General features: G+C 55.0%; 4 protein-coding genes across 4 annotated transcripts; 2 read left to right on the top strand and 2 right to left on the bottom strand.

Moving 5' to 3' along the window:
• Positions 1-6,258: 6,258 nt before the first annotated feature.
• Positions 6,259-10,755, top strand: KRP23_11070 (uncharacterized protein; the record flags this gene model as incomplete). The annotated part of the gene is made up of 1 exon (XM_067881586.1): positions 6,259-10,755. The coding sequence occupies one exon, from the start codon at positions 6,259-6,261 to the stop codon at positions 10,753-10,755; it is 4,497 nt and encodes a 1,498-aa protein (XP_067740881.1).
• Positions 10,756-12,135: 1,380 nt separating this feature from the next.
• KRP23_11069 (uncharacterized protein) lies at positions 12,136-12,657 on the top strand (the record flags this gene model as incomplete). The annotated part of the gene is made up of 1 exon (XM_067881584.1): positions 12,136-12,657. The coding sequence occupies one exon, from the start codon at positions 12,136-12,138 to the stop codon at positions 12,655-12,657; it is 522 nt and encodes a 173-aa protein (XP_067740880.1).
• A 2,517-nt stretch (positions 12,658-15,174) lies between these two features.
• On the bottom strand, positions 15,175-16,791 carry KRP23_11068 (uncharacterized protein; the record flags this gene model as incomplete). The annotated part of the gene is made up of 2 exons (XM_067881583.1): positions 15,175-15,303; positions 16,261-16,791. 2 exons carry the CDS (start codon positions 16,789-16,791, stop codon positions 15,175-15,177), a joined length of 660 nt encoding a protein of 219 aa, XP_067740879.1.
• Positions 16,792-16,961: 170 nt separating this feature from the next.
• Positions 16,962-18,839, bottom strand: KRP23_11067 (uncharacterized protein; the record flags this gene model as incomplete). The annotated part of the gene is made up of 2 exons (XM_067881582.1): positions 16,962-17,035; positions 18,047-18,839. 2 exons carry the CDS (start codon positions 18,837-18,839, stop codon positions 16,962-16,964), a joined length of 867 nt encoding a protein of 288 aa, XP_067740878.1.
• Positions 18,840-18,847: the final 8 nt, after the last annotated feature.

The raw sequence follows: 18,847 nt of genomic DNA, 5'->3' as shown, positions 1-18,847 counted from the left end.
TTGACAGCCCGGCTTGGTGGGGTGGCTTCAGCAAGGCCATCCTTGCAATCGACTACAAGTCGTCGGAGTGGACCATGGCGCTGGTCAACACGCTTTCGCAGGCATCTGCGGCCCCTCCACCAAGCCGGTACCCCGAAGCGCGAGATCAGCCACGGAGCCGCGAAACCCAAGGGCGGCGCGAGAAGAGTGTGCCGGACGAGATCCGAGCTCTGATCCCGAGCAACCGGCGCGGCGAGGAGCCTTGCCTCCGCTTCCTCGGAGGCGTTATGTGCTCAGGCGGTAACCGCGACAGGTGCGGACACCCGAAGCGCGTCCACGGCTGGCCATCCGCGGACATTCCTCGGCGCTTGAAGGAGTGGGCCCAAGACACGTACGCGCGGCGCAGAGGCTGGGACCAGGAAGCGAAGCAAGGGCGGCGCAACGGACGGAACTGATGGAGCCGAGGTGGTGACGACTCTCCGCCACTTCGGAGCGAAGACTGGGATAAGGAAGATAACACATGTTATAGCATCCCATGTTTATCCAGTGAGTCAAGTGTGTGTATCGGCGCTGCGTGGGCAGAAGGCGTGCCGGGAGGCAAGAGGTGTGGGGTGGGGGCTGATCGTTCGCGCTCGGCGCGGGAAATTTCGCGGATTACACGCACTCCACCCTATGAAAACCCAGATTTGAAGCCAAATTCAAGCTCAATTTCATGCTCCCGCCGCGAACGAATTTTGACTAGCGAGACCACGCTACAGCATCTACCACGTCAGCCTGCGACCACAGCGAATGTTGAACGTCAAGTGGTTACACATGCAACCGTACCTATCATGGCCATACAGCCTAGGGCGACTCGGACGGCCATACAGCCAGCTGCACCTAAGATGGCCATACAGCCTAGGTTATATTGGGCTCCTGTGATGGCCATACAGCCTAGGACACATCAGTCACCTGAGATGGCCATACAGCCTAGGACAGCTTCTGCATCCGAAATGGCTGTACAGCCTAGGACAGCTCCTGCACCTGGGATGGCTTCACTGCCTAGCGTAGTCGAAACGGACTCATTGGAAGAAGATATGCACCCACGCGTAGACTTCGCTGAACGCACAACGCGCAGAATGCACGATGTATTAACTTGTACAAGGGCAACTCGGGTGACCGAAAACGCAGTCCGCCGCGTTACGGGCTTCGAAACACTACGGCGCCTATCACTGAACAAGGCTCTGGGGAAGGTCGGGCTGCGGCTTCCAACGTCGTCGTATCCTACATCCCGGCAATCGTCACGCGGCACCGAGTTCCTACTCAACAAGCCACTGCAACGCACGCTTTCCGAATTTGTCCGCCGGACACAGATGCCTTTACCGGCTCTAGCGGAACTTGTTCGCTGCCAGACGGAAACAGATTACCGTCCAAACAAGCAAATGGTTCCGGCAGTGATCGCACATGTGTGCAAGGACTACCAGCATTTAGAGAAACTGCAAGCTATCGCAGCGGAAGGCGTCCGCGTGGAGCTCAAGAAGGACGTGCCGCATCAATCGCATCCACCGGACAATCATGGATCGGCAACTGAGAGGGTGAACATACTGCGCAAGAACGTCCGCAAGGAGCAAGACGCATGGAGGTGCCTTGTACTAGACTTGGATCTCCTCTCGCTGTGGCCAGAAGTGTTCGTCAGCCCATTCGGGATAGTCGACAAGGCGGGTGGTGACCCGCTGACGTCCGGAAGGACAATTCATGATCTATCGTTCCCTGACGGCGCCTCGATCAACGATTTCACAGACCAGGACGCTATTCCAAGCGCCTCCTATCGACACTGTGATGCGGTCGCTTCCGAGATAATACGAACCAAGAAGGAACACCCTGATGCTGAGACCAAGGCCATGGCAGGCGATGTGACTTCCGCATTTCGAAACGTCAGTATTCACAGCCGTAGCGTTCACCACTTTGCAGGACGCATTGAGATCGAGAATGCACTCGTCATTGAGCTTGCATGCCCCTTTGGATGGACGGGTTCTCCTGGGGAATATGAAATCATTGGTGGAGCAATAGCATTTGTTCACGGCGGGCATGCCAACCAGCACAACCCGAATGGTTTCTTCAACTATCACTGGGTAGATGACCACGTCAACGTCGCTGCTGATGTCGGGTCCAACTGCGAAGACATGGAATGCTCACTGCGCTACGCTATGACGGCTATACTGGGCAGTGAGGCTGTTAATGAGGACAAATTCACGGCATGGAACACCAGTCAAAAGATCCTGGGACTGCAATTCGACACCATTGCTGAAACGGTCGCGATGCCTGCTGTCAAGATCGTTAAGACTCGCAACTTGGTAGCATCGGCGTACCACTCGAGTGTACTCTCGCGGAAACAGTATCGCTCTCTCATGGGAGGCTTGCGTCACGTCGCAACATGCATCAGGGCAGCGCGCCCATTTCTCCAGCGCCTACGGCTTCGGGAGATTAACCTTCACAGGTTTCGACATGTTTCGGTATGCGACTCCATGAAACAAGATCTGCTCTGGTGGTGGCAGATTCTTCACTCCCCGCTCCTGAATGGCGTCGCCCTTGAGTACTTTAACAGTCTCCCGGAGCCCGACGTGGTCGTCGAGATGGACGCATGCGACCACGGACTGTGTGCCCTCGATACGAAGACCAAAATTGCGCTGACTTACCGGTTTTCATCCCATGAGCTCCGGCTTATTGAGCGCTTCAAGACCGGGGAAGCCAATGGTTTTAATATCAATTTCCGGGAATTGCTCTCCTGCGCATTCGCTACCCACGAATGGGGTCCGCGGTGGTCCGAGTGTGCTGCTGACGGACGTCGCCCCCTCCACATACACTTCCGTATCGACAATACATCGGCGGTGGCGTGGCAAAATCGCCTCGCGTCACGTAACACTCGTGCCCAAGACATTATCAGGCTCCTGGGATACTGGGAGAGCTCTCTCAACCTCCGTTTCTCGGCTTCCCATATCGCTGGGGTCGACAACACCCGCGCAGACGCCGGTTCACGCATCGCCGCTCACCCGTCTTACGCCATCAAATTCAAAGAGCTAACTCGTGGTTGGACGCAGGTATCACCGACGATAGACGTCCACGGACTGTCAGTGCTCTGGCGCAATATCTCCGCGAGCATTCCGTTGCCGACTCCACCTTCACCAAGTACTCTGCTGCGATGACAAAGTGGACGGCGTGGACATCGCGTCGGGGAATTCAGCCATGGCTTTCGGGCGTCACCGACGATGACCGCATTCACGTACTCTCTGAATTCATCGTGCACGGGTTTCAATATGGATTTGGTGCTGGCGGCCCGCTACGCGGATCATCGATCCTCAACACGCTACAAGGCGTCCGTCACTTCTTCGCTGCGGCCGGAAGGGTTCTTCCGATTGCACACCCACACGTTCGCATGCTTCTGAAAGGGATATGCCGGCTTGACACACCTCCGCGACACAAGGCTCCAGTGTCCGTTCGGTTACTCGAAACCTGCTTCCATACTCTCCGGTTCGATGATCCCTTCGATCAAGCCATCTGGGGGGTCGTGTGTGTGGCATTCTTTTTCCTCCTAAGACGCTCGGAAATTGTCTCCATCAGCGGAAACTCGTTCAAGTGGTTCGTGCTTAGAGCTGAGGACCTGGTTGTCCTGGACATGGCGGGGGAACCGACACTATCGGCGACTGAAGCGCAATCGGTACACATGTGGCTTCGCGGTTCCAAGACCAATCAGTGCGGACATGCAACAGCTAGAATGCTGTATCGTTCAGGCCACGCATTCCTGTGCCCTGTCTTCGGTGCTCTTCTCCTTCTACGATCAAGACAAGACCTCCCTCCCGGTTTACCAGTGGCAATGTACCTGGGACGCACCGGGCATCCGGCGTGTATTTCAACGGCACACCTGTCGAGCGCGATCAAGAAGGCCGCTGTACTGAATGGTGAGGATCCAAGGAACTTCAGCCCGCACTCCTTCCGTGCAGGGGGTGCAACGCACATGTATCGGGCAGGAGTGAATGCCATGACGATTCAATTTCACGGCCGGTGGGTTTCAGACACCTTCAAGACCTACACCAACCTCTGCGCGGAATCCGTCACTTCCCTCGCTGCTAACATGGTCACCGGCTCCAAGGATGATTCAACTCTTCACTAGTGGGCATATGCTGCATGACCTACAATGGGGGCTCCGCTCCCCTCGTCCCTTTTTGGATGAGCGGATGGTCATGCACATATGCCCATTAATGAACTACGATGTTTTACACCCCAAAGTTGTGGAAAGGTTCATTTCCTGGAGACACGAGAGGAAATGGTGTTTTACACTAATGGGTACAATAATGATGTGGAACACATATCATGTGCGAGCCACCCACTGCGAGCTCCCAGTTCAGCTTTCGACCAAGACAAGAAAGCCAAGCTAGTTTAAGACCCGCCTCTCCTCGTCCCTTTTTGGATGAGCGGATGGTCATGCACATATGCCCATTAATGAACTACGATGTTTTACACCCCAAAGTTTAAAGAATACTGTGACCCTCTCTGGTGTGCGGGTAACAGTTGTTGTTACTCTGCGCGTATTGCCTCGGAAATCAATGATAGCGTAGTCATTTGTTTCGAGCGCGGCATACTCCCCTCCTGCTGCGAATCGAGCTTGTCGAAAGCTGTACTGCAAAAAGATTGACATCGTGGGCCACGGATCCAGTCTAACCATGGCGTTGTTTCGCAATAACGGGTGGCTCGATGTAGAACTGTGGGAATCGCTTCGCTAAGTTTGTTCGATGCGCTTGTTTGTGACGGCGAGCTCAAGCTACTGATGGCCACGGAGGAGAATGGCGAGAATTTCAGCGTTGGCGAGCGGATGCTGTGCAGGTCACGCGCGCTATTGCGTCGCTCGTGCATCGTGCTTTTCGACGAGGCTTCCGCTGCAATCGACCACAAGACAGACCAAAAAATGGCAGAGGGTGATCTTCTCAGCGCTCGTGAAGTCGACATGCTCACCATTGCAAATCGACTCGACACGATCCTGGGCCCCGGCCGCGTGCTCGTTGCCTGGTGGCGATCGGGAGATGAATCCGGTCGAGTTCGTACCAGTGGTGCGGCACCACCAGCGGTCGTTGCTGGCCAGGGCCGCTTTTTCGCGCTCATGCGGGAGGACGGGTGCTTGCACAGGTTTAAGCGACAGGGAGGCGTCATGAAAACGCGGGCGTTATTTGCGATCACTAGGCAGAAAAGTAAGTTTGTTCGGAACCGAATCCACTGAAAATAGTACTTTAATCACGTTGCAGGACGATCACATTTGTCAATCTCGGTGAGAGTAGCGCGAGATGGTGTACTGACGTTGTTGCGCGGGCAATTATTAGTGTCGGTCCTCAGCTGCAACCTCCCCTCGTGAAATGCGTCTAAAGTGTACAACTTGCGCTTCAATATTCGCTGCAACATCACGCCCGATAATACCACCGCGTCGTCGTCATGGCAGACTCACCGTGCGATAAGGGGCCGTCTTTGAGGTTGAGTCAAGGCTGTCTACCGCAAATTGCTCGTTCAGTCGTTCGGACGCACGGGTGCATGGGCAAGGTCTCAAATACACGCACGACGCGAGCACGAAATGACGAGCGAGCAGCTCGAAAGAAAGAGTGGAGAGGACGGGCAGCGCGACAAGGAAAGAGGGAGCTGCACGTAGCGTGCAGAATGGACGTCCGACGACGCGACTACAGGAGGTGTCCATGCGCTCCTGACTTCCGACGTTAGACACGCTGTCCAATTGAAGCGACATCGCTATCCGGATGCAAGTGGGACCGCCAGCGGATTCGTGCCCTTGCAATGGAGCTCCATGCACAGCACACACAGTAGTGGCAGCATGGCAAGCAGTGCGTGGAGCTCCGTTCTCAAAGCCTGCCCGATTCAAATCCCCCTCGTCTGTGCAAGTTACTGCTGGCACCACCGCAACCCTCTTTCGCCACGCTGCCACCTCGATGCATTGGCCAACATGACATGTTCTCAACCTACACTTCCCACCGCCAATACTCTCAGACCAAAACTCAATCCATACAAACGACCTTTTCGGTGATTCAGTAAAATGTGCCGACCTCACTTGTGTCCAGCTCAAAGCGTCTCATCTTCTGACGCCTCGTCTCTTTCCCTATACCACGTTGGCACGTTAGTTTCTTTTCTACCCCTTCTGCGTCACTTGCAACCGGACGGATAGGAGTCAGGCACGTACCTTATCCTCTGCCATTGCTCACTCTCGAAAACGACGTCGCGACTGCAGGAGCTTACCTCTAGTCCTACCTCATGGCTCGCGGGGGGCTCTCGTCTTCGCGCGCCGCGGGGCTTTCGGCGTCCTCGGCCTCCAACGAGTCGCTCAGCGCCTCAAGGGTGTGGACGCCCTTACGTGAGAACTACTTCGAGCCTCCCTTGCTCTCCGCCAGGGAGCGGGCCTACCTGGTGCGCAAGTCGTGCGAAGCTGCTCAGGAACTGGTAGAACGCGCCCGCAGCGCCGGCGGACCGATCGCCTGGCGACACGTGGAGAAGAACAACGGCGTGCAGGTGTACGCAGGTAGTCCGCGATCTACTACGGGTGGGGCGGCCGTGAGCGCCGCCAGTATGTGCGGTGTCACCAGCGTCCCAGGCACCGTGAAGGAGGTGGCCTCCCTCTTCGCGTTGGGTTCTACTCGCCAAATGAAAGAGTTCGCACGCGCCCACCGTGAGTGGTTCTACGACGGTGTCGTTCTACATACGCTGGCTCCAAGGACCAAGGAGAAGCCCCTACACCAAGTGACGGCCAAGTGGATGGTAGTGCAGATGCCCCACGGCCTACCGCACCGCGACTTCTGCTACCTGGAGTGTCAGGACAAGTTCATCGACGCAAGAGGACGCAAAGGTTGGGTGCTGGGCCAACATTCCATCAAACTGCCAGGCTGTGACGAGCTCAAGAGAGAGTTCGGACTGGTGCGAGGTAGTATGTACCATTCTGGTTTTGTGGTGGTGGAGAGTGAGGAACGACCGGGACATGTGGATGTTATTCACCTAGTGCAACTTAACTTGAAGGAACATACGCCCGTGCCTGTGGCGCTGCTGAGAGCAAGAGTGCTCTTTGTGGCTCAGGTGCGCAACATGCTCCGTAGCAAGAGACTCAATGAGCAGCGCTACTTGAGCGACCTGGAGCTCGTGCCCAGGAAGTATCGAGCGAGGTGCGCAGTGTGTCAGGACTCATTCTCTTTGCTGTTGCTGAGGAAGATGAACTGTCGCAAGTGTGGTGAAGTCGTGTGTGCCGCGTGCAGTAAGGAGTTCCCGATTGAGAACCGCAACTTTGCCGCGACGAACGGAGGAGAAGAAATACGCAAACTGCGTATTTGTATGCACTGCTTTCAGGGGATTACGAACGCGCCCAAGCCGACGTCGGCGTTGGTGGAACCGCCGCATTCCTCGACCATGTCGATGAGTTTCTTGGGCTACCATGATGATGATCGCCGTGCGTCGTATATGACATCGCGGGTGGGACACCATGGACGCCGCGAGGCAGCGGATGAAGCTCCCAAGATTTTCTTGCAGTCCATGCGGCGTGAGAAGCCTTCGCGTCGACGGATGTCCAGCACGTCGCCGATTCCTGGATTTGGAGCTGACATGCCGCCGTCTACGTCTCGCCATCGCGCGCGCGGAGAACCGGACTCGGACCTGTACGAGAGATCACAGCGCTATCAGCAACAGCAGCAGGACTATGGCCGCTCCCATAACCACCGTGGAAGTCAGCGTATGCGGCCTTCCGATTTCCGACCAAGCCAGAGTCTGTCGTTGGACGACCCAATTGCTAGAGGTGAAGGTCGATACACGCTACAGATGCCGGGTCCGCCAGCAATAGCACCCCCTGCGTCCATTTTCGACCGTCCTGCTACCGGCGCCTCCTCCCGCCGCCCTAATGGGCTGCCGCGCAGCAACAGCAGTGATATGCTGGCGGGCACGAGTGGCAATATGAGTAACTTCAGTCGACTCCAAGAGCTGAGCAGTCGGGAGCGACTGGAACAACTGCAGCGTCAAGGCAACTACATGACTCGATCCAGCATCGACCACCGGATGCCTGATGCCTACATGTCCGCACTGCAGCAGGCGAGTCGCGACAAGCATGACTTTGACGTGCCACCTCAGATATACAAGACTCCACCGAGCGACTTTGGTGCCTATGGAGCCACATTGGCTGATCACCAGGTGACTCCTCCTGACTTTGGTCCATACGAATCTACTTTGGATGACGCTGATACAGCACCTCCACTCGACATGAGCGCACTTTCAATTTCCGCGTCGACCATCCCGATAGATATGAACAGCATGAGTTTTTCCGCAATGCCTTCGAAAGCACCACGGGATGCTGGTCGCGATCGCGAGCTCTTGCTTCAACGCGAGCGTGAGATTGAACAGCGTCGCGAGTCAACGAGCTCAGACTCCTCAGCAAGCTCAATCGACATTGACACGTACGACGACCCGCCGAATCTTGCAGTGGTGCCGCCGATTGCTGAACAACACAAGCACCACGATGAGTTCCTCCAAGAGAATAAAGTGGAGCCCATTAGACCTGTTATGCCACCGTCGAATGTGGCATCAAGTCATAAGTCGATGGAACATGGCAAGAGAGAGGCATATGTCCATGACGATGAAGACTCGGAGGCGTCAATGGGCGCCTCGGATGACGAGGAAGAGCGTCGTATAAGTGCCAAGTTGGGGCCTTCCTCTGTCGTGTCACCACCGCGTAGGCAGATTGATGTCGAGGCGGATGAAACAAAGGCGCAGGAATTTGCAGAAACGCCAGCGCTGCCACCCCCGTCTCCGTCTGCTCACACTGCAACGCGTAAGGTGCTTGAACGTCCGTCCATTGTGAACTCAACGGCAGGCTCGCACTTGGTAAATGGCGCGTCGGCGGAAGTCGAGAACAAGGAAGGCGTGAACCTTGTCCAGCCCAAAGCAGTCGATGCAGCTGAGGACGAGCTTGTTGACCACGAGCATGCGGCTTCTTATGGTGGCAAGATGGAGGATTTGATTGGGAGGCAAGGTGCCATCGGAGAAGAGCACTTTACTGGTGACGAACAACGAGATTCTGAGTGCTCACAAGGTCTTTCGGATGATGGCGAAGTTGATGTCGTCGCTAGGAAGTACACGCTTCACGGTGGTGGTGATCGAAACGAGGTAAAAGAGGATGACGAGCAGCGCCTTTCAGAAGCGGACGGTGACAGCGATCAATTCGCCCAGCGGGACTCGGAGCTGCTGAACACTGCCGGCTGCGATATGAATTATTTGGATGCCGATATGCGTCAGTTCCACGACCAGTCGCTGTTCATTCGCCCGAGTCGTGAGGGCGGTGCACCAAGCTTTCATGGCGACCGGAGCTTCTCATCTCAATTGAAGGATAATATGTCTGCCATTTCTACGAGCGATGCTGGTTCAAGTGCTGCATTGGGACGAATCGACGGTGTGGCGCCTTCATATGAGCACCTACCAACGTCGCCGAAGGGTGACAGTGGCAAGGCACTAGACTTGGCTAAGCTCTCGCGCCCTACTACTAACCGCGAAGGAACCTTTGCTCTGGGTAATATGGCGTCGGAGGAGCGCCAGCAACCGGGGAACATCTTTAGCGCGGACGCTGTGATACTCGATGCTCAACAGACTTCAAGCGACAAGAGTTCGCCAGCTGCTGTGTCCACAACACGCACGGACGACCGCTTTGCTACCGAGGTTAGCCTCGTGTCTGCTCCCGTTGAAGGAACTGCGGAGGACCTTGTCTTTGAAGAAACCCAGCGAGATTGCGAGGCTCCTCGTGCGAGTGTGCCAAACGTATTGGAGGAAGACGAGACTGCTGCATCTCCACCGCCCGTTATTCCGTTGTCGATGATGTTGGTAACTGAGAATGCGACGGAAGAAATCGTTCAGACAAGCGGTGACGACGTGTCTGAGAGCCGTTCGCGCGCTTCCAGCAGACTGTCCTTCTCGTCGCTGCCCAGCAGTGGCCCACGCGGGAGCAGTATTTGCAGCATGGGCTTAGACCCGATGACACCGCCTGCAACTCCACCAGCTGCGTCGCCGGTAATTATCGGACGTCTTTCAACCTCATCAGCATCATCTCCTGCTGCAGTGCCCGCTATGGAGCTTGCAGCTTCCAATGGCGTGTCCAGTCCGGAAAACGGAAACCGTGAAGTTGTAATCCCACCGCGAAGCTACAGTACCAGCAATGCCCCAGCCTACATCCCTGATCGCTTCCGGACGATGGAACAACTGCAGCAGCAGCAAATTTCTGCGAAGGAGAAAACTTCTGCCCCGATGGCGGCAACTACTCCGAGACAGAGCAGCGACAGCAACGCCACTCTCGACAACTTCCAACTGGATTTCTCTGCGTCTTTTAACACCCACCAGAACACCAACGGTGATAATGGCGTGATTGAGGGACTCGCGCGGTTGCCGCCGCCTGATGAGCGCAACCGTGCGAGCAGTACCGGCAGCAATGACGTGCAGGTGCTGCGCTACCAGTCGGTTGGTTCGTCGGTGCTAGACTCGGTTCCAGACACCGGGGTGCTCTCGACGTCTGATGACGACGACAGCGAGGACGACGAGAGCATGCTGCTGTCGGCGCGCAAGCTGTACGGACGGTTCGGTGACACAGAGAAGCTGTCGAAGATGGCAGGCAGCAACCGACCTGGCTTCCAGCGTACACTGAGCAAGATCCAGCAAGGTTTCGACGAACTGTCAAGTGACAGCGAGGAGGAAGAGGATTCACCGCCTGCCTCAGTCCCAGCTCGTCGGCGGTAGATAGCTGACTGCTGAAGTATCACATGAGGTCTGTTTCGTGTACATGAACGTGTAGATGTCGTACAAAGGGCACTGAAATGTCCATTTAACTACCGTTACCCCGCATATTAGACATTTGTTAAAAAAAATGATCGCTTCACGCTATTTGTGCGCAAAGCCTCTATCAGAGGCCTTCAGAAGCACCGAAGTGAGATCACGGAGACCAACCAAACGGCGACTTTCACAAGGAATTAACATTGCCCATCGACACGTATTTTGTACTTGAAGTAGCTTTTAATTGAGTGCACGTTGCGCCGCTCAAATGTGAGGAAGAGGAAGGGTTGAGTCGGAAAAGAGAGACACACTGCCAAAGCTTACGAACTAGGCAGCTTTCAGAGTTGCAGCTTGGCGTTGAAAGCTTCGAACAACTTGTCGGTGCCGTCGAGTCGCAGAAACTCAAACTTGTCGGCCTCCTCGCATCCCATGCGAGTGCGTCCACGCGTATGGTAACTCAAGCTCAACTCCATTTCCCACAGCATTTCCTACAACTGTGCGTTCGCAACCAGGAGCTTCTCCTCATCTCTCGGCAACCCGGCGATGCAGAAATCAACGGAAGTTTCCATGTTGGTGACGGGGAAGCCAGCAGCTTTCAGGTCGCTCTTGATTTCCTCGAACTTCTCTTGGAAGCTCGTGACGGTGAAGCCTGATAGCCCCACAGACACCCCTCCCCAGAGTTCCTTGGCCTCTTCTTTGATGCCCAGCCAGCCCCCAATTTCCGTGACTTCCAGTGTGTTGTTGCTGGAATGACTGGTTAGAGGGCCAAGAGTGATCCCGAAGAGCCCGAACTTAGTGTTGATCGCGTCCTGTCCGTGGTCTTTGGCGGTTGCATTCACTCGGACGACGCGTGTGATGGAGGCTACACCTTCTCATGTCTGGGTCAATCTGCTTCTCCTCTGGATGGCGGATTCGATAATGATTCACTTGGGATGGCTTCTACATTTGTTGAAAAGCATCAAGCATCGATATGGTACGAGTTGACGACACTGATCATGAAACTCTGTTGAAGTTCCTAAAGACCGAGCTCTACGCTCAGATTTTCTTGGCTAATTATTTCAAGCTGCCTTCAATGAAGGCGCGATGGAAGTAGCCGACATGCAAACTTTGAGGTGCCTCCGCTTATGCTATGGTAGTTTCATTATCTCGCTTCAAATGTAGCTTTTTCGTGGATGCCTCGCCATTGTTTTGTTGATGTTTGCCACCTAGTGTGGTATGGTAAGCTTCAACTACGAGGGTGCGATCTCTTGACGTGCAGCTTGAGTCAACAAAGCAGCGGAGTTCGATGTAAAAGCAGGCTGATCGCCTGTAATGAATCATTATCCCATTTGCGAGCCAGACGCCACCATGATCAGCTTCAGCTCGGCCCCAATTCGAGCAATCCGTCTAAATGCTGTGCTGGACGACGATCTGGAGCACGACTCGACACCAATTCCCACGAATTATGGTCTATTCAACGTCACTCTAGGCCCCGTAACTAGAGGCGCTTCCAACGCCAACACACTGGAAGTCACTGCCATCGGGCAATGGCTCGGTATCAAGGAAGAAGCCAAGGGGGTCTGGGAAGGATCATCCGTGGGGCTGTCCGGGCTCGCCTACACGAGCTTCAAAGAGGAGCTAATTGACATGAGGATAAACTTGGCGGCCGCTGGTTTCCCCTTGGACGAGATAGAACTATCGTTTGACATGTGCATTGTCGGGATACCCCGTGACGAGGACGGGCTCTGGGACGCTAACGAAGGAATAATGGATGATCTGTGGGGCCACGGCGTATGCATGAGCTACCACACTCAAGGACGAACCAGACTGGGGTGCCTCAAAGCCAAGGAGTTCGGGTTTGTGCTCTGCCCTGCGGGAAACAGATCGTAGGCCGGCTTCAATGCCGGGGCTCACAACTTAAACCGCAATATCTGGACGTGATATGACAGCAAGCGTGCTATGTTCCCTTCCTGCAGCAATGTGGGTGTGCAAGTCGGAATTTACATCGTGAATTCGCCGGGTTTATATGTTGTTTTCTAAGCAATGAGCTTATTTTCGTCGGATTTCGGATTTCATGTCTCTCCTGATTGCTCATGGTTTCCTTAGCTGTCTGGAACTCAAATTGAATACTGAGTAGCTTTCTCTGCGGGTTTCCTTTCGGTGAACGGCAACTTGAACAGGAAAGTGAAGGCTTTTCGTACACGAGAATTAGGAAAAGGCATCCCAAGGCTTCATAATATGAAGCCTACAGTCGTTGTTGCGTCGGTAATGCAAACAGTGCTACAGTAGCTCCATTCATTGATTGTTCACACGAGACTATAGTTCCTTCAGGACTTGTTGAAGCTTATATAATGCTTCAGCTGCCGTTGGTCGCTCTGTCGGGTCTAATGACACACACGAGAGGCCCAGATCAACAATGGATTGCGGACCTGCCTCAGAAAAGTGGACGCGCAGTTTCCCAGCCGCCACCATTTGGAGAATCGCCGCATGAGGGAGTTTGTTTTGATGGGACGACGACGACGTGGTACTGTTGCTCCTTGATAAAGCATACGGCGTGACGTGCGAATCGAGCTCGGAGAGCACCACGCCGAACGAGAACATGTCTGCCTTGTCGTCGTACCGCTCGCCCATCATCACCTCGGGCGCCATCCAGAAGGAAGTTCCGATTCCTCCTGTCATTGTTGCGTCAATGCGCTCCCGAGAAATGCCGAAGTCCGTCACCTTGGCGTCCATTGCCTCGTCCAGCAAAATGTTCTTGGACTTGAGATCACGGTGAATTACTGGAGGCGCACACGAGTGCAAGTACGTCAGCGCAATTGAAACGTGGAGCGCGATCTTGACCTTGGTGTGGTCGAAGCCCACGGGGTGACCTTGCTTGTCGAACTCGGTCAACAGAACTTTGAGGTCCCCGCCTGCCATGTACTCGGAAACGACGCAGATATCGATGAGCTGGTCCCACGCAACACCGATGAACGAGACGATGCGAGGGTGGTCTAGACTCGCCATCAGCTTGACCTCGCTCAGGAAAGCGTTCACTTGGGACATCGTTTTCTTCGTTTCCGGGAGCAGCATCTTCACCGCGACTTGTCTGCCGTTGTAGCTGCCGACGTAGACTTCTCCATACCCTCCTCGGTTGATCAGTTTCTGAAACTTGACTTTCTCGCGAGGAATACGAGCCCCGACAATGACATCGTCGTCCCATAGTTTGGTGGGACTACGCCTGTCCGAGACGGAAGTGGCGGCCGTCACGCTACGAGCTTTCGCGGGGCTCGACTGGGCCTCGTAGAAAGCCTCTCTCAGGTCGTTCGTGTGGCTGAAATTCGGAGGAGCTTCACCCTGGTTGCGATTTTGGCGTCGCCGGCATCGTCGATAGAGAAGAGCACCAACGAGCAGCAGAACAAACAAACCACCGACAATGATCCCTGCGATCACTCCCGCGCCTAGTCCGGAGCTGCTGTCACTGGTGGCGGATGAAGATGAAGTGCCTGAGCTGCTGGTCGCACTAGAACCGACGCCGTTTGTAGCGGAACCACCTGCGCTTGAGTAGAACTTCCTTCCGCTGGAGCACGTGTGGCTTGTGATATCATTTGCAGTGACTGAGAAGGAGCTCGAAGCTGGGTAGACGCACGAGGCGTCGAGGTAGTACGTCAACTGCGCAGATCCGTTCGAGTACAGCGCAGCGATCACACTCTGACCGTCAGTGCCTGCAACTTCACAGTCGCCCGATGCAGTAACCCCTGTCGTGTCGATGTACGTGGTGCAGTCGGTGCCGCTGTAGATGTCCATCAGCAAATAGTCGGTGTCGCCGTACACATCCTCTGCATGTGCGTAAATGTTCGAGGTACAGGTCGTTGTAGTGTAGTATGTGCTGCTTCCAACGGTAGTCGCCGTACAGTCTGAAGCCGTGCAGGACCCACTTGAAATGCCAGTCAGCGACACTAGTGAGCCGCACGACGAGTCTGAATAGACCTCCGTCGACTGCATCGAGACCCTTTTCACTTGCAGATTCGGGTTCCGAGGAACTGAGTGATCTGTGTGTTTCAAGCTTGAATTCGAGAATGAACAATTGGAGCAGCGGGAACTGGACGTAAAGTCTGTAAATGGACGGACGCGGTGTTGTCTTTTGTTGCCAAGACGCCCGAGACTTCGACTCAAGCGTGATCAGGCAGCGTCGCATGGGTTGCATAGTGAAGACTGCACGTTGCAGCCCGCAAAGTCTGTTCAAATCGAGCTGCAAGTATCCATTCCCATGATCGATCCTCGATTTGCTAACAGCAAAACATATCGAGTTGTATATTGAATCGCAACAATAGGTTCGGGATCTCTTTGCTAGATGGGCTCTCGCTGATTAACGACGATGATTATGGCCGAGCCTTTTACCACAACTTAGCGCCAAACAACGCGCTCCTACATCTCTTGACTCAATATCGTTTGCAGGCGATACAGCGCTTCAGCTGCTGTTGGTCGTTGCTTCGGGTCTGTCGAAACGCAAGCGATTCCCAACTGCACCATCGACTCTGGAGCGGCTTGCGAGAACTGCACCCGGAGTTTCCCAGCCGCCACCATTTGCAGAATTGCAGGGTCGGTAAGTCGTTGGCCCGAGGCGCTGTTATGTTTCGCGTGGGCGTAGGGGAGCGCGTGTAGATCGAGCTCGGACAGCACCACGCCGAACGAAAACATGTCTGCCTTGTCGTCGTAGCGCTCGCCCAGCATCACCTCCGGTGCCATCCACAGCGACGTACCAACGCCAGCAGTCATCGTTGCATCGATGCGTTCGCGAGAGATCCCAAAGTCCGTCACCTTAGCATCCATAGCCTGGTTGAGTAAGATGTTGCTCGACTTGAGATCGCGGTGGATCACGGGAGGAGCACACGAGTGCAAGTACGTGAGCGCGTGGGCCACGTGAAGTGCTACCTTCACCTTGTCATGGTCGAATCCGACGGGCAGATTCTGCTCCTCGAACTTGGACAGCAATGCCTTCAAGTCGATGGTCATGAACTCGGTAACGACACACAAGTCGGTGAGTGAGTCCCACGCAACGCCAACAAACTGAACGATATGCGGGTGTTCTAGCATGGTCATGAGCTTCACCTCAGAGAGGAAGGCGTTGACCTGCGCGAGGTTCTTCTTTCGCTCTGGCAGCAGCATCTTGATAGCAACGGGTTGTCCGTTGTACGTGCCAGCATATACTTCTCCAAATCCTCCTCTGTTGATAAGACGCCCAACGAGGACTTTCTCTTTGGGGATTCTTGCAGCGATGATAGCTTCGTCGTCCCAGAGCTTGCTCGGAAGTACGCCATCCGAGCTGGCGAGTGTAGTGGAAGCGGTGCCGGTCTTCTGCGGGGTGATTGGCACCCGATAGAAATGATCGGACGACGCGACAGCTTGGTCGAAAACTCCAGGGGTCTGCACATGCTGCTGCTCCGGCTTGCTCTTGTTGCGACGGCATCGCCAGCATAGGATCCCTGCGATCAGAAGGAGGAGGATAAGTACCCCAGCGATGATTCCGATGATAACACCGACCGAGCTGCCACTACTGCTTCCAGTAACTCCACTACTCGATGCTCCGTCCGCGTTTGAGTAGAGTTTGAAGCCTTGGAAGCACGCGTGGCTCGTGAGCAGGTCCTTGCTAATAATGTACGGCGAACTGGAACTGTAGATGCACGAAGCGTCCATGAAGTACTCCAGCTGGGCCGAGCCGTTGGAGAACACCGTTGTGATGACCCCCTGTCCTGTAGTGCCGATGACCTCACAAGTGCCCGTTGCAGCCACCACCGCCGTTCCTGCGAAGGTGGTGCACTCGGTCTCGCTGTAGACGTCGACGAGCAGGTATTTGGTGCTTCCGTAGGTGCTGGCCGCGTACGACTTGGCGTTTGAAGGACAAGCTATCGCTGTGTAGAACAACTCGGTGCCGATGTACGTCGAAGCACAATCGGAACTCGCACAACTCGAAGCCTCCACGATAGACATGGAGATCGGAACCGAGCTGCAAGAAGACTCGGAGTAGACATTCTCCGATTGCATGGCCGATTCCGGTGCTTTGGTAGTGTGCTTTAGATCAATCGTGGAATGGAGCAGCAGCCTTCACGAATAGCAAACTTGGGTGCACATGTACCCAAGACCGCATTGCACTAAAGGCCAGCGAAGGACTGGACACTGGCACGTTGAAACTGTCCGGAGTTTGGTAGAAGAGTCTAGAGATCATACTTTTCTCCACAAGAGCTTCCACGAGAGTCCAGAGTCAATACCTTCAGCGTGCGGAGCTCGTCTGGAAAACACACTAGTAATGGATTGTTGATTGTTACTAGAGTCATAAGACTCGTGGATTTACTTCTGTGTTCCTACAACTCGTTAGCCAAGATTTTCTGCAGTCGATACAGCGCTTCCGCCGCCGTCGGTCGCTGCTTCGGGTCCACAGACACACACGCAAAGCCCAACTCCACCATTGACGAAGGACCGAAACCCGAGAACTGGACGCGGAGTTTGCCCATGGCCACCATTTGAAGGATAGCAGCATCAGGCAGCTTTTGACCGGAGCGAGAGTTATTCTTCGCGAAAGCGTACGGCGTTGTGTGCTGGTCCAATTCAGACAGCACCACGCCGAACGAAAACATGTCTGCCTTGTCGTCGTAGCGCTCGCCCAGCATCACCTCCGGTGCCATCCACAGCGACGTACCAACGCCAGCAGTCATCGTTGCATCGATGCGTTCGCGAGAGATCCCAAAGTCCGTCACCTTAGCATCCATGGCCTGGTTGAGTAAGATGTTGCTCGACTTGAGATCGCGGTGGATCACAGGAGGAGCACACGAGTGCAAGTACGTGAGCGCGTGGGCCACGTGAAGAGCTACCTTCACCTTGTCATGGTCGAATCCGACGGGCAGACTCTGCTCCTCGTACTGGGACAGCAAAGCTTTCAGATCGGTGGTCATGAACTCGGTAACGACACACAAGTCGGTGAGTGAGTCCCACGCAACGCCAACAAACTGAACGATATGCGGGTGTTCAAGCGTGGTCATGAGTTTCACCTCAGAGAGGAAGGCGTTGACTTGTGTGAGGCTCTTCTTTCGCTCTGGCAGCAGCATCTTGACAGCGACAGGTTGTCCGTTGTACGTGCCAGCATACACCTCACCGAATCCTCCTCTGTTGATAAGACGCCCAACGAGGACTTTCTCTTTGGGGATTCTTGCCGCAATGATGGCTTCGTCGTCCCATAACTTGCTCATTATCGTTCCGCCGTTGCTCGAGAGCGTCTCCGTCTCCGTGGTCCGCTTCGCCGAACTTCGAGGCTTGTCGCGGAACTGAGTGACTGGAGTCACGATTTGCTCATAAGCCACGGGACTCGGAATGTTCACGTGCACATTCTGCTGCTGCGTGTTCTTGCGGCGTCTCCGCCAGCAGCAGCAACATCCGATGGCAATCAACAGGAGAATGATACACCCGCCAGCGATCCCCGCAATGAGGCCGACGCTCACACTGGACGAGCTCGACGAGCCGCTTCCGTCGGTTGTCGTCGTGCCACTGGAGTCCAAGAACGTGCTACTGGTACTCGTCGTGCTGCCTGCACTCACAGTTGATCCGCTTGTTGTACTACTTGCCGTCGAGCCGCTAGATGCACCACTTGTTGACGACCCGACATAGTTGGAGTAGTATTTGTTTCCAGCGGAGCACGTGGTGCCCGTTAGGTCGGTAATGGAAGTGGTGGAGATGGCGGTCGAACACGTCGAGTCCACGTACAGCTTGAGCTGGGCCGATCCATTGGAGAAGAGCGTGGCGATTGCAGCACTCCCACTGCCAGACGACTGACACTCCCCCGAGGCCACGTAGGCGAGTAGGTAGTAGGGGGTCACGCAGTCCGTCTCGATGTACATGTCGTCCACCAGGTAGGCCGTGGTGCCGAATACGTCCGAAGCGCCTGTAAGTCCATCCGACGGACACGTCATCGTGGTGTAGTAGTCCCCCGAGGTCGTCGTCGTGGCGGTGCAGTCCGCTGAGACGCAGCTCGACGTCGCGGTGGCCTCCAAGTAAACTGGAGAGGAGCAGGACGCATCCGAGAAATAATTCACTGACTGCATGACCAAGA

This window comes from Phytophthora ramorum (assembly GCF_020800215.1).
Source record: "Phytophthora ramorum isolate Pr-102 chromosome Unknown Phyram_PR-102_s0011, whole genome shotgun sequence".
Classification (NCBI taxonomy): Eukaryota; Oomycota; class Peronosporomycetes; order Peronosporales; family Peronosporaceae; genus Phytophthora; species Phytophthora ramorum.
Note: the sequence above shows the minus strand (reverse complement) of the source record. Positions and strands in the feature narration are given on the sequence as shown.